Genomic DNA, 16,009 nt, shown 5'->3' on the forward strand with positions numbered 1-16,009 from the left:
CGAAGGTAAAGACACACTCGGGCGAAGACGACAAGAATACAAGCCCTCTATCCACCTTTACGCTAAATAAACGTTTGTCTAACATCTCTGTAAATCGCCTCCCTATCCAAACAGTGTCAGTGGAAATGAAAACAAAGGAGCCTCTCTTATCTTATCTCTCTGCGATTATGTAGGTCTTCAGGTTTTGCCACGCCAAGCGAGACGAAATGCGATCTGCTAATTAAATTTTCAAGCTGCGGAACTACACATCTTGAGAAGCAACTTTATGCCTCCTTCATCAAGACATCATGTTGACACATTGCAGAATCTGAGGAAATGAACTGTCCAATAACGTGTCTGCCCTTTCTGTAAAAACCCCCTCGGTCTTAAACGCACTCCAGACCTTACGATTGTCGAGATAAGGAGCTAAAAGGCAGAAATTATCGGCACATCAAGAGAATTGGGAACTGATCACGGAGCACTTGCGAGAAAACAGAACTGCGGGTTTTTCTTGGCACGATCGCGTCCTTGACCAGGGAACTGTTCCAAACATGCTGCAGGCAAGCCATGGGATGAGTATTCCAGCTTTAGTCCCCCCTTGCTTTGAAGAGCCGAGTTACGGGATTAACACAAACTCGTCTAGGCCACCGCCGTTTACGATGTGTCAACCACATGCCTCTGGACCGAGCTCTGTTGTTCCATCTGCGCGGGTTCTCCAAGAGGTCTTGTATTCCAACGAGATGAATTTCCCCAGCTACATGTCCGATATGCCAAACAACCAAGGCTTGCCTCTGCCATGGATGTCTTCGTGGCACCAGAGGCAGAATTTGCCGTATCTTGGCCATCCTCACCCAGGTAAAAATAATTTGGTACTTGAAATCCTGCCTACACGCGTTGAGCAAATCTGTTTTCAGTTGATCGTAAGCGCGGCTCAAACAGACATGTTGTACTCATTTGACGCTCTTCAAAAACTTATCAATTCATTTGAACTCGAAATGCTCCTTAATAGTTGTCGTGGTTTTATTTATGTGTTGTTAAAACTTCTTAGCGTATTTGCATAGGTCTAGCAGTATGTTTGTTTACTTTTGCCTTACGCTAGGACTACCCAAGTTAAACAACACTGGTGTAAATTAGCGTTGGAAATGGCACGCGCGAAACATACATGGCGCGCGGGGTGAACAAATAACCAAGTTAACACTCGCAAATATTCAATTCAGCTCTATCTCGTCATGATCATAAAATAGCGAACGCATCCGTTTAACCTCCAATAAAACTGGCCATTGATGGGTATATTAGTCAGTGGTGGACGACAGAGAGATAGCGCAATTGTAAACTAGCGTCAAAGAAATCGTTAGAAAATTATGTAAAACACCGATAGCGGCGAGATGAATTCTTCTCGGCGGGTATAACAAATTGTTAACAGACCTGATTGATTGCTTCATCAAAATATCACGCGCTAGAATTGAGCAATTATCGTGAATAGAAATAAAATGAAGTCATCTTCGTAGCGCTCCAAAAACATTATCATAGCTAAGAAGGTCTTTAACAGAAGCGAATTGTCTTGTCCCAAAGGGTCGACATCGGAAATTGAGCCTTGTCTTCTTGTTTGTTTCATCTAGTTATCTGACAAGAAATCTTTCGTCTGTATTTCTAAATGCCAGCGCATACCTCCCTTTTTGCCATGTATAGGGCTCACTTACCGGTAATGATTTGAGCAAGTTTACAAAACCCAACACATATTTGACGTGTTTACCAACCGAGTGTGGAATTGAAAGTCGTCTGTAAATTCTCAATTTTAACAACAAGAAAACTTTGTGACCCTCAAATATTTGTGCTTCGTCGATAAAATAGCCAGTTCAGTCATACAAAGAATTAGTAGTTCTACAATCTCTCGAGCGGTTGAACTTCAAGAGCAGAAGTCGCTGGAATCCGCCCTCAGAAACCTCAACTATTAACAGAAACGTTTAACAATTCCTGACCGGAAAAAGAAAGTAAACAACTTGTTTCCTGGCTTGAGATAACTCAGCACTTAAACGTAAAGTACCATAAAAATAATGGGGCATAAACCATGCAACCCTTTTCCGAACCAGTGACCGCGCGCAAACTGAGCTGAAAAAAATCTTCAGTCAAGGCTGATAAAAGGTCAACGCATTTCAAGTACTTTTTTTTTCTGCCATCAAAGCGTGCCTGACTGGAGAAAGTTGCCCCTTTTTTAACGTCAGGGAACTTAACCTTTTATTTATTTACTTGTGTTTTATTTTTCCAAAGGTGATTATTACCCTTATGGAGCAGACTTCGGAGAAATCGATGATCCGGGCATGTACCCACCCAAAAAGAAACGGGCGCGCACTACATTTTCAGCGGAACAGCTCAAGCGACTGGAAAAACGATTTCTTGGAAATCACTATATTGTTGGGGAAGAAAGACAGAAAATCGCCAAGGAATTGGACTTGTCCGAGGCGCAGGTAAAAGTTTGGTTTCAAAACCGAAGAATAAAATTTAAGCGAGACGAGGAATTAGAAAAGTTGGGGAAAAGCAAAAAAAGAAAAGGCGAACACCATGTACGAAAATGGCAGTTAACGACGCGCCATTTTGGACCCGAAACTGGTGTGCTATTCCACGCCGATTACGATAATACCTCTAGAAAACATAATTAGAATCAATTTGTACTTTAGAGCACTTTATGAGATAAGCAGAGATGCGCTGAAGGCTAGAGGTAAAATTAGTTAATACCGAACTGAACTGTACCGCGGTAATTTCTTTTCCATTCGCGCTAGTTAAAGACTGGCGGTGACGAAATTATGCTGTGTAAGCACTTGCTTTTCACCGCATTGATGTCAAATTGTTCGTTTATTGCGGCACAATACTTCATCAATCGGTTTATCTATTTTTCTAGTAGTGCGCACATAAGAGTTTATTAAAGGCTGGAAGAAAACTCCATTTAGTCCGATTAGCCGACTTTTAGAACATCTGTAACAACTTTTATAATGAGCAAATACTTAAGTAATGTTTTCAGGAGATGTCAAGGTATTTGGTATTATTAACGACTTTTTAAGGCGAGCAGATTAACACACTACACTGATGCGATAGGGACTATAAAAACAGCTTTTTTCCGTATGGACTTCCCGGATAATACGCGCTAATGATAACTAATTACATCATGCAATACGCCTCCGTATCTCACGGCACTAAAGGCAACTGCAGAATAATCGTTTGATTACTGAGATCATTCCATCAGACTCTTACACTAAATGGCCGTATTTAGCTTGATAAATCCGTGCTTAAGGTCTAACTTGTACATAGTTAAGTATTTTCTAGTGAGCCTCAATGGCTGTATGAAGCACTAGTGCTTTTTCACTCGAGATGTACATAACAATAATGCTATTGCGTGATCGCATTATACCGCTTGACGCAACATCCATGTTATTTATAACAATAATGTTTACTCTTCAAATAAATAGTTTATAGAAAATTATGGCCTCGTTGTATCTCTTTATTAAACACCAAAGTAGCTGATTCTACGCTAGGCAAAATCGTTGGGCGTTGCCAGTTTTGCCAAATTAAAAGGTGGTGGAAAAGATTGACTCTTTCCTGAATCATTAACGACAAAGCATTGCCTCCAATTTCTCAGCTATGAGACTTCTATGGGTGTTTGTAACATCTAAGGGTAACATCTCATAAATCGAAACATATTTGTTTACTTTATCTCAAATGACTCGCGGCTTCTTTACTGTCCGTGCCAGATAACATTCAGCTGCACTTGAAACTATTGTGTTTATAAAACCTTGTTAGAACAACCGAAAAAAACCTCGGAATAGAAATATTTCAAGCTGTTGGGACCAAATTTTCTAACTACCTATGAACCAATTTGGAGAAGGGTTATTCATGCTTATTGTAAACACACGATGAATATTTTAGATTTCGCTGTTTTTATCTACAACGCTGATTTGCCCTAAGTGAACTTCTAACCGATAGCGATCAAGTTATCTAGGGAATGTTGCCATGTAATATGGATATATTCTTCTTGCAAGCAATTTCTATTTGCTACGTGTGTTCTCACGCATTCCAGTTTGTTCGCATGGAATCTGTTTTTCTACGACGCAAAAAATGGGAGAAAAAACGCATAATTCGGTCACCCGTTGCCATCGAAGTTAATCTGCGTTCGCTGAAGACACACCTAAATATTTGCCTCAAGAATTTTTTTGGAGACAAGAGAAGTTACCCGCATGGAAAACACGATAAGTTTTTAATCCTGAAGTCCTTTGGCAACGTATAACATTACGGTCTTATCTCTAAGATCCAAACTAGGTAATCTGGAAGGAGACAATTTCCGACATGACAGATGGGTATGAGTGAGGGCTTCTGGCTGAAATCTCTTGTGATATCTGTTCGTGATCAGTCAAAGTCAGCGAAACTTAATTAGAAAGAGTTACATCTTTCGGTGCTAAGAACTTATTAGAACTTAAAAGAACATCAGCTCCCAATAAAATTTTGAAATGTTTCGCAAAAGAAGGTCTCTCTTTTGCAAAAGGGCATCAAAACAGTTTTTGGCGGCTTCTTGGCAGGCAAAAAGCTTTTCAACAGTCGATCATGTGAATCGCTTTATCTCCTTTCCTATTGGTCCGTCGTTTGAAGGAAACTCTCAGATAGCGAGAAAACGTTGCAACGCCTACTCACGTTTAATCAGTGTTTGTTTACGGGGTATTTTACAAGAACATCTATTTAACGAAATCATCGCCCTTTTCGCTCATAAGCTCTGAGTGAGTACCAAATTTGGTCAGTAAAGGGTTAGGTCATTCAAGACCAGTTCAAACTCGAAATCATACGAATAGTTTCAGTCTTTGGCTGGAAATAATATGTTCCAGTTTAGAATTTTCCCACACTTTAAAATAGCTGAAGGCATTTATAGGTCAAATGGCTTGACAGTGTGCAAGTTTGCAGCGCTGATAACGAATTTTATATGCATTTAGCTACTGTTTTGCCGGCACCAAAAAAAAGGAACCGGGAATTACCAAGTGATATTTTTAAATGTCGACTTCTATTGAATTAACCTATGTAGCTGGCAAGAACTTAGCAGAAATGTTCAGAACGCACTTCAGTCGCTCAGTGAATCAAGATGTTTCGTTGCTTAAGCAAGACATAAGGTTTGTATCTTCAACAAGACACGTACCCCTTGCTGTCGATGAAGTATTGCTGTAAGGCAAAGGAAACGCTTGAGGCGATAATAAACGTTTTAAAAACCGTTTTAGGAAATGATTAGGGCGACATAGCTGAAAGCCTTCCTTCGTTCAACTACAGTCAAAATGACGCAGTTACGGTTTTGGAGGTCAGAAAAGTCGTGCTATAGCGAATTGTTTTTGGCGTATAATTGTACTTTCCAGAAATAATTTGTAAGATATGCAGGGCAATGAGTAATAATCCCCAATGTCTGTCAGCTTCACTAACAAATCAGCGATATCCATTTATAACACCTGAGTGAGGAGAGCAATTATGGAGCAAATTTTCGTGACCAAGAAGACAACACGAGAGCTATCGCTAAAACTAAACAGACTGAAAATCTTGACCTTTAATTCTTGAACACAACCAGCGTTCAGCAAAGCTCAAGTATAACATGCTTTTGTCTTAGGTTAAGAGTTTCAGAATCTTTGTCACGTATATTTTCGCCTTGTAAGCTGGGGGTGTTAAGACGTTTAAAGCATTAATTGACACAAATTGATAGAAAGAATTAGAGTTTGCTGGTAGGCCACTTAAAAACGACACATTCCTTGTAAAACGCAATGTAGTTAGGTAGCTGCCTGTTTTTAGCGCAGAATGTTTCAGTGTATGATATCCGCATTTGCAGACCTCACTTAGGAATGTATTTTTTACACGGGTGTGATATAATCCAATATTTTCCCCATGTTACCAAATACTGATTGTATTAAATTGTAGATCGCTGCCATATTTCAGAGTCGTTATATTAATAGTTTGTCAGCGAATACCCCACACAACTTCAATGATAAGAAATTTAATGAAGGACTTTAAGATCAAGCAAACTTCGTACAAACGCTTGAAAGTTCAGGTTATTTTGTACGCCATTTAAGAGCACTTCACTGACATCCCAGCACGTGCGTGTGGTGACAAGAAAACCAGTCAAAACCTCCTGGCGTGTCACTAATTCCACACATTTCTTCACAACAAATGAAATACGGTTGACCATTTTGTCTCAGCTGAGTCAACTTAAATTTGTTTCCTTTTTGCGTGTTCAAAATTGAGGGAACGAAATCCTTAAAACATTACGAAGATTTGAGTAGCAGAAGCATGACGCTGTGATGACTTTCAAATGTATTCATAATCTTGTTCCAGACTACTTGATTGATAAATTCATTTTCCGATCTCAAATCGCTACAAGAAACACCAGACAGAGTAATGACTTAAACATTCCACGTTGCCGACTGGCTACCGGACAAAGATCATTTGCATATCGCGGAGCAAAAATCTGGAATGAGCTGAGTGATGATTTGAAAAGTTTGCCTTCTGTGAAAGCTTTTAAGGGACACTTGATCAAACACATTTTAAATGTTAATAATGTAAATTCTTAATATTCAATTTTAAACTTTGTAAATTTTTAAATCTTTAATACTGTAATTAATTTTAGACTCCTTTCCCATTTTGTTTATTCATTTTAATTAACGTATTTTTATCTTTTTTATTCCTTTTGTAACTGAAAAGCCCCTTTGGGGAGTTACAAATAAAGTATGTATGTATGTATGTATTTTCGAAACGAGCATTAGTACAACTCCTTTTTTGGAAATTTGATAGAGTGTGAAGTTTTGCACGACTCGCGCGCGTTGCGAGACACGTCTGTCTTTAATCACGCGAGATCTTCGCGCATTCTGCTCCGAAACTGTTTGTAGCATTACAAACTGCGCCGTTAGAGGGGAGATTCGGGAAAAAAAGTTATTGAATTAAATTGATTGGATATATTTCAGAAACAACCAACCGACGAGATTATTTGTCAATTTGTATTTGAAAATGCGTGAAATGGAGGAACTCCGGGCGTGGACTGAATCCATTGGAGAAAAAATAAGCATATCTACCCGAAGATAACTGCTGGAACAACTATGTCATAATAACATTAATATCTTGAGATATCGAACAAGATCAAAGCTTTCAGAAAAGATACGCTATCCGCTTACCTTTAACTGTTGTGTTTGTTTATTATTGTACCTTATCAAATATCTGAAGACTGAAAATATTCACTTTTGGTCAACTTCCGTTATTTATCCCGCCCTTAGCTGTACCAAGTCTCGAGAAGGTCATTTTATTTTTAAGTTCTATAAACAAACTAAGTTCAATTACGAAGAAGTACGTTTTATAAAACGAATTGGAAATTTGCCACAGTTCTCAAGAATTGGCGTTTATTTGTTTTATTAGATCTTGGGGGTAAAATGCTAGTAGTTAAATAAATGAGTACCTTGATGGGGTGCGTCTACATGAATTCCAACCATTTGTGAAATAAATAAACTAAAACTGAGAAATAAAAAAAATAAATAAACCATAAGTGATATATCCAGCATTGTTTTAGGTGTACCTACATTTCGAGAAATTTCGAAAGAGTATATATGATTCTGCTTTGCTAACAGGAATTGAGAGAACAAATTCAAAGAATGTAAACTTCTTTGAGACTTTTTGATCCTTTTGAAAATTGGTAAGCGAAATATAAATGTGCTGGTAAGAGAGTGTTGTGTCAATAATAATATACGTGAAAAAATTACTCGATTCTGATTGGCTGAGAGCAGCGCAGTTCAAGTGTAACACCAGTGCAAAAAGTGTAACACCAGTGCAAATTACACATCGTAATTCTAGATTGTGATTGGCTGAAAGAAAATAGGAAATTTTCTAAACCAATGATATCACACAAAATGATGACGAAAATTTAGTGCGGAAACTTTGAAAAAAGTTTTCTCGAATGAGAAAAAATGGGTTCAAGAAAGATCTTCCGGCATTTCCTCCACGCGAATATTTTCATGTTTATATTATTAATAAGTAATCATACGGTTTTTCTCGTTCAATTTGGAATTAATTAGCACTTGCGAGTTTTTCAAAAAGCTGAAATTGCACTCGCCGAAGCGGCTCGTGCAATTTCAGCTTTTTGAAAAACTCGCTCGTGCAAATTAATTCCAAATTGAACTCGAAACCGTATAATTACCTACACTTAATTCATCCAAAATTTATCTAGAATTGTTAAACGGCCATAGCTCTTGTCACTACATTTCCAGCTACTGGATACGTCTGGTCGAAAAGTCAAATCATTGAATTGAAACAATCCCTTTAGACTTTACTTCCCTCTAACTATGTATAGCTCCCGACTGTACATAGTCGATAACTGATTTATCTTTTAACAAAAGCAAATTAAGCATCGTAACCAAATAGTTTTTAACGGGTTGATATCAGGCAAACTGGTTGGTACAAGAGTTGCCTGTTTTATGCAGCTTTTTGTGGCTCAGAGCCGTGGCCAAAACTAATTTTTCATATATATATTTCATGTATATTTATTTTTTTTAGTATATCTTTAACGCATAGCGTCTTACAGAATTCTAAAAAATAAATAAATAAATAAATAAATAAATAGATAAATAAACGGATGTTACCATAATGAGAAATCAGAAACTGCAAGGGACCGCATAAGAAAAACGCTGCTAACGTAGGATCTACAAGAGATAAAAATATGATGACAAATAATAGACTGCAAGGCTGTTACTACGTGACAGACGTTTCGTTTTGTCATGTTGGTGTCTCGAAACGTCTTTCACGTAGTATCAGCCTTGCAGTCTATTGTTTGTTGCCATAATGTCTGGCTTCATTCAAACAGTCAGTTGTACGTGAATCCTGAGATTTTCTGAAACACTCTGAAAAAAAAAATGTTTTATCTGGCAGCTGCAAAGCATTTGTTTTTTGTATACCTTTGTTTATTGTTCAAAGGCTTAATTTTAAATTCAAATCCACCGTGGTCTAAAAGTTAACCACCAGTGGGGGTTCATGTAGGCAAAGAGGCCTCATACAAAACATAAATAAACTGAACAAACGCAGCTTGCCAACCAAAATACAAAGCTTAACGATAAAACCAAGGTGTATTTATTTTTTTTCCATATCCATACCCCATGGAAAGCTATAAAATTACTGTCGCAATCTTTTCGATGTTACTGAACAGAGCTGATAAAGGAAAGAATTTCAATTAATGAGTTACGCCCACTCTCGGGTCTCTGTTCGTTGAAAAAACAACTGAGCTAAAACAGAGCCTTGTTCTGTCACATGAGGTAATCCTGCCTAGGGCGAGAGGGTTTGGGTACATACATACATTAAAAATAAAAATCAACAATAATAATAATATCGAATGACGTTTCGATGACTCGTTCATCATTTTCAAATTCTGAAAGTCAGATTCATATGAGTTCTTTATATACCAAGAATGCCTGTGAAAGTCTCGTCGCATGTGATTAAAAAACTGTACAATGTAGAATGTAGAGAGTGTTGATTAAGTACTAAATACGTTTTGCTTTAATTGAGTCAGATTGAGTGTTCATTTTAGGGTTTTATCTTGGATGAAGAGCGTTTCGTAGATTTAGCCTGCGTAGCTTGACGATTTTAAGCAAAGCCTTAATGAGCGGCGAAGCCGCGAGGAGCCTGGGAGATAGACAACTACTCAGACGCGTGCCCACAATCAGAAGATTTCCCCTCTCACCCCTGCTCGGGAATTTTAAATCTCTGTCTGTCTGTTAATGTTACTACAAATAGACGCTCTTTGAGAGTCTGGGTAGCACAGACGACGCCCGTCTCGTTTCGATTTGTTGCTGGTTGCTAAGCATGGAAGATCATGGAATGTGTAAAAGACTATCTACTTTCAAAGTATTTCAGTCCTTTTGGCTACATCGTAGCTCTGTCCTATCTTCCAGCTTTAGTGATATTTGCTGGATACACGGGACATCTGAGAACCAGCGAACGTCGAACATTTCGCTGTCCTTCTTCTCCCGAATCTCGTGACGACTGTTTGAGGAAATATGACGAGCAGTATAACTCTCCTTTTCCACTCTGTGGATTTGTCCTTTTATGTTTCGTTCCTCTTTTGGCTGTGTGCATCGCTTACTCCTGGTGCTTTGTTAAATCGCGAGTTGATGAGCTAGAAACCGCACTGAAAGCAAATCCAGAAAACCCTCGCCCTCGACCAACAGTGACAACTCGTCGAGTGTTTTATTCCTACTGTCTTCATCTGCTTGTCCGATGCATGTTAGCGATCGTGTTTACAGTGTTGCAGAACTGCGCGTTTTATTCAAAGGGCTTTCCTACAGAGTTTATCTGCGTTTCACCGACCGTAAAGCCTACAGTCAATTCCACAGTACTGAATACGACTAAACATGATGCCACAGCCACGATAAACTGTGACAATTCTGTTGGATCTGACAACGCTACCTGCGCGAGAGGAATTTGGATAGTGAACATTTTACTTTCTGTCTTCGTGTTTGCAGAATTGTGCTATCTTTTAGTGCAAGCAAAACGAAGTAAACAGTTCACCTTCGACTCCGAATTTTGCCAAAAGTACTTTTTCAACAGGAATAGAACTCCAGTCACGCTGCGTGAGCACACATTGCGAATGAAAGGACGAGTTTGTAAAGAAACGGAATTTCTTGAACCCTTGATTGCTCGGCCGGAAGAGAGCAGAGAAAACCGGCATATTTTGAACGACATTTTCGTTGATCTTGTCATTTACACGGGAAGAGCGGAACACGTGTTTGAAGACTTGTCAGATAGACGCGAAATATTTGACATCTATTTGAAGCCCCAGCGTGGAGCACTATCCATGAAGAATCTTGAAGAGTTATTTCTTCCCAACGAAGATACCCAAGATCCTCGAAAAATTCTTGTAGTTGGTCGTCCGGGAATCGGAAAGTCTATACTATGTACGAAACTATCGCGTGACTGGAGCGAGGGTGGTCTATTTCGTGACAGCACTGGCAACAAAAACTTTGAACATTTGTTCTTGTTTCGGTTCAGATGGTTCAATGAGACAACAGACAAGATATCTCTTAAACAACTCATGAGTCTTTTATGTCCAGAAGGAGGCATTGACAATGAGGTGTTCCAATACATGTTAGACAACCCAGAGAAAGTACTTCTTCTATTTGATGGTTTGGATGAATTTAAGCACCATGAAAACTGTTTGGAGGAGGAGCAGGCACAAGGTCGTAATGGTCCAACAGAGGCAATGCCATTCTCTACACTTTACATGAAATTAATGAAAGGAAACCAGCTTCCTGGAGCCACAGTTCTGACAACTTGTAGACCCAATGTAGTGCAGAGTCTTGCAAGACTTGAGTTTGACCGAAGGGTGGAGATCATGGGATTTACACCAGAAAAAGTTGAAGAATATGTTCACAAATTTTGTACATACAACACAGTGATAGTGAGAAGAATATGGGAACATATCAGCAGCAATTTAGAATTGTTGTCTTTGTGCTACATTCCAGTAAACAGTTTCATTGTCTGTTCCTTTTTGGAAAAGTTGATCACACTCGAAGACCAGGATTCAGGAAATACAGCTTTACCAACAACTTCAACAGAGGTTTATGAAGGAACACTGAGATTGTTCATCTTCAAGCATCACCCAGAATTTAAGGGTAAACTACTGACAAAGGAGTACCTGATGGGAAATGCAGCATTTTCAGATTCCATAGAAGAAACATTAACCCAAGTAGGATCATTGGCCAAAACAGGAATAGAAGAAAGGCGACTGGTGTTTGATTCAATGGAAGTGCTTGGAATGGAAAACTGTGGCTTGCTTAACCGTATGCCAGACAGTGAAATTACCTGGTTACAATTTAGATCCCATTTCTGCTTCATTCACCTGACTTTCCAAGAGTTGCTTGCTGCCAGAGAAATCACAAAGATGAACCCCAATGACCTCAGTCATTTCATTGCCTTGAATGTTTCAGATCCAAAATGGCACATGGTTATTCAGTTTGTGGCAGGTCTGCTTTGTGGCCAAGGAAGTGAAGCTGTAAACAGTCTTGTCAGTCTTCTGCATAACTCTTTGACAGTAAACAAGGAAACAAGACAGGAGGCTGTTCTCATGATGAAGTGTTTGCATGAGTACAAAGATGAAGCTGTGGTAGAGAGGGCAGCTTCTGAACTGCAGAAGGACAGTAAGTTTAACAACAGAATAGATTTGTCTCACTGCCGAGTAACTCCTGTTGACTGCATAGCAATTACATTTTTCATAAAGCACCTGCATGACCTCACCCAGTTGAGCCTCTGGAATAGCTTTATAACTGACCAAGGTGTATTACACCTGTGTGATGCATTAAAAGATGTAAATTGTAAACTTGCCAAGTTGAACCTTTCAGGTAACAGTATAACTGACCAAGGTGTATTACACCTGTGTGCTGCATTGAAAGATGCAAATTGTAAACTTGCCAAGTTGGACCTTTCAGGTAACAGTATAACTGACCAAGGTGTATTACACCTGTGTGCTGCATTGAAAGACGCAAATTGTAAACTTGTCAAGTTGGTCCTTTCATATAACAGTATAACTGACCAAGGTGTATTACACCTGTGTGCTGCATTGAAAGACGCAAATTGTAAACTTGCCAAGTTGGTCCTTTCATATAACAGTATAACTGACCGAGGTGTATTACACCTGTGTGCTGCATTGAAAGACGCAAATTGTAAAATTGCCAAGTTGCACCTTTCAGGTAACAGTATAACTGACCAAGGTGTATCACACCTGTGTGCTGCATTGAAAGACGCAAATTGTAAACTTGCCAAGTTGGACCTTTCAGGTAACAGTATAACTGACAAAGGTGTATTACACCTGTGTGCTGCATTGAAAGACGCAAATTGTAAACTTGCCAAGTTGCACCTTTCAGGTAACAGTATAACTGACCAAGGTGTATTACACCTGTGTGCTGCATTGAAAGACGCAAATTGTAAACTTGCCAAGTTGGACCTTTCATGTATCAGTATAACTGACCAAGGTGTATTACACCTGTGTGCTGCATTGAAAGACGCAAATTGTAAACTTGCCAAGTTGGTCCTTTCACGTAACAGTATAACTGACCAAGGTGTATTACACCTGTGTGCTGCATTGAAAGACGCAAATTGTAAAATTGCCAAGTTGGACCTTTCAGGTAACAGTATAACTGACCAAGGTGTATTACACCTGTGTGATGCATTGAAAGATGCAAATTGTAAACTTGCCAAGTTGGACCTTTCATATAACAGTATAACTGACCAAGGTGTATTACACCTGTGTGCTGCATTGAAAGACGCAAATTGTAAACTTGTCAAGTTGGACCTTTCACGTAACAGTATAACTGACCAAAATGTATTACACCTGTGTGCTGCATTGAAAGACGCAAATTGTAAACTTGCCAAGTTGGTCCTTTCATGTAACAGTATAACTGACCAAGGTGTATTACACCTGTGTGCTGCATTGAAAGACGCAAATTGTAAACTTGCCAAGTTGCACCTTTCACGTATCAGTATAACTGACCAAGGTGTATTACACCTGTGTGCTGCATTGAAAGACGCAAATTGTAAACTTGCCAAGTTGGACCTTTCAGGTAACAGTATAACTGACCAAGGTGTATTACACCTGTGTGCTGCATTGAAAGGCGTAAATTGTAAACTTGCCAAGTTGGACCTTTCAGGTATCAGAAAAACTGACCAAGGTTTATTACACCTGTGTGATGCATTAGAAGATGTAGTTGAACGTGAGGAATGGCAGTATAACTGAACGTGGTAAACTACAGCTGAGTGATGCATTAGAAGATGTAAATTGTAAACTCTTTGTGTAGAACCAAGTGGTAACAAGAGAACAGAGGAAGGTGTATTACAACTCTGTGATGCATTAAGAGATGTAAACAACTGAGTTAAGCCTTTGGGCTAACTTAATTTTCTGATGGAGCATTTGAAAGATTTAAATTTTCAATATAGTTCTTTGTTAAGCATTCATGGTTGTAGTAGCACATAAAGATGAGTAAAGTGATGGATAAGGTTTATTAGATTTGAGTGATACACTAATAGATGATGTAGTAGATTGGAATGTTAAAGGAAGAGTCCTAATGGACTGTTAATTGTGTGCTAGAAGAGATGGAAATTATAAATTGGCTTAATGAGACCTTGGTTTGACTGTACACCTGTTTGATGCACCAAAAATGTCAACAAATTGCTGTTCTCATGTGCCAAACCGAAGGCAACTAAATTTGATTTTTTTTGTCTGGTTTTTATCAAAACTCACCTGCAAATAGCAAAATCTTATCACTACATGTAGTGTCCAACAGTAAAGCAACACAAGATAAGGCTACAGTGAAACCTTACTACATAACTAGTTACATACAAAAAATTCAGGAAGTCATTGGTGAATTAGATCGGCACATGAGAAGATCAGAATTTTGCATGAATCAGCTGTCACTCCAATGTGGCATAATGTGACAGACGTGGCCAAACTTTGTCATTAAATGAACCTGATTAAAGCTACAAAACCAAACTGATTCATGGGCCACTCTTCTAGGCTCGATTACCAGCCACATCTCAGGAAAGATGCCTAAGCATTCTCCCCCAAAGGGAAAGCCACATCTCAGGCATCTTTCCTGAGATGTGGCTGGGACCAGACCTGAGAGAGGCAGAAATTGAGCCTACCACTCTTCTAGCTTACTTATAATGCTACTTGTAAATGCTGCTTGTAAAATATGCATAAAGTTTAATGTACTTGTGTGATCAGTCAAGATACAAATTTTATGTAACATTTTCTGAGTTGGACTTTTGTGTGAATACTGCAACAGATCAAGTGTATCAGTTTCTGTTGGAAATAGTCAAATAGCTGTTGACCAATCAGCAGGTGTGTGGTCTACAGACTTGTTAAAAACACAAGCCACGATCACTATTGTTATATTAGAATAAACTTAGTTTTGTTATACAGAGATCAAAATGTTAGTTGTATAAGAAAAACTGAAAAAAATGTTTAAAAAATTGTATGCAGTCAACTAGCAAGCCACATTCAGGTTTCACTTAATGTAGACGAGTTTGTTTGAAAAAAAATATACAATAGGCTACAGTAATTTATCATCAAGTAATCACTGAATCAAAATAGTTAGTTAAAACATAGATAATTACTGTCAGCTACCATCCTTTAACTGGATATTAATTTTAAAAATATGCATTCAGCCGTAGGTTTTTTATAATTCAGACTGTAACAAAGAATTCCATGCGAAATCTCTGCAGTAATAAATATTTTGCAGTATATTTGTTTGATGAGTAGTTTTGTGAGTCAATTATTGAACAAGCTAGACTGATTAGTCTGTGAATGCAGTTGTCTCTCATCATGGGAAGATGTCTGGGTTTACAAGACAAACAAGCAGTGCCCCCTTAACAGAGGAGTCCTTGGGTGTGGCCAAAACTGACTCAGTGATCCCTTTTGATGCATGTTCCCTTACTGGAGGTTACAAAACGTGTGTGACCAGGACTATGACCCAGTGTTCTCCCTTACAGACGGTGTAGTCTTATATGAAGTTACTATAAATGTAGTGTTTTGTGACTGAACAGGACTGTGAGTCAGTGTTCTTTACAGACAAGTTAGAACTCTTATGAACAGAAAAATACAGCCTTACAGCCTGATGTTAGTCACACGCAGTCGATAACCATCAATCGTGACCAAAATGGACCAAATTTTCAGAGCTACTTTTTTGTCTCTGTGCCAAAATGAGTCTTCGTGTGAAATCATTCATATAAAAATGTGTTCCACGCACAGGTTCATTTTCATGCAAATCAAACTCATTTTCATATGAAAGGTTTGGCACGAAGACTCGTTTTGAAATTGAACAACTCGGAAATCCCCGGTTGTATGGTGTGTTTGGAGCTGGGGCCTCTGCAGCAAGAGAGAAAAACTATCGCACTCTGTTCAGGGTTACCACTTTCATACTTGCAGAGAGATTATTAAATGCCTTTAGCGAAAACCAAAACCGTGATCAGGAGCAGCTGAGCAAATAGTAATCCC

At 38.7% G+C, this 16,009-nt stretch overlaps 2 protein-coding genes across 2 annotated transcripts; both read left to right on the forward strand.

Moving 5' to 3' along the window:
• Window positions 1–268: 268 nt before the first annotated feature.
• On the forward strand, window positions 269–3,451 carry LOC110046277 (homeobox protein EMX1-like). The gene is made up of 2 exons (XM_020751966.2): window positions 269–834; window positions 2,248–3,451. Exons 1-2 carry the CDS (start codon window positions 531–533, stop codon window positions 2,634–2,636), a joined length of 693 nt encoding a protein of 230 aa, XP_020607625.2. The 5' UTR covers window positions 269–530; the 3' UTR covers window positions 2,637–3,451.
• Window positions 3,452–9,674: 6,223 nt separating this feature from the next.
• Window positions 9,675–15,258, forward strand: LOC149117634 (uncharacterized). Its single transcript, XM_089283251.1, has 2 exons — window positions 9,675–13,664; window positions 13,732–15,258. Exons 1-2 carry the CDS (start codon window positions 9,836–9,838, stop codon window positions 13,809–13,811), a joined length of 3,909 nt encoding a protein of 1,302 aa, XP_089139377.1. The 5' UTR covers window positions 9,675–9,835; the 3' UTR covers window positions 13,812–15,258.
• The last annotated feature ends 751 nt before the right edge of the window (window positions 15,259–16,009 follow it).

This window comes from Orbicella faveolata, unplaced genomic scaffold (assembly GCF_042242905.1).
Source record: "Orbicella faveolata isolate gen_17 unplaced genomic scaffold, um_ofav_v1 contig_1, whole genome shotgun sequence".
NCBI lineage: Eukaryota > Metazoa > Cnidaria > Anthozoa > Scleractinia > Merulinidae > Orbicella > Orbicella faveolata.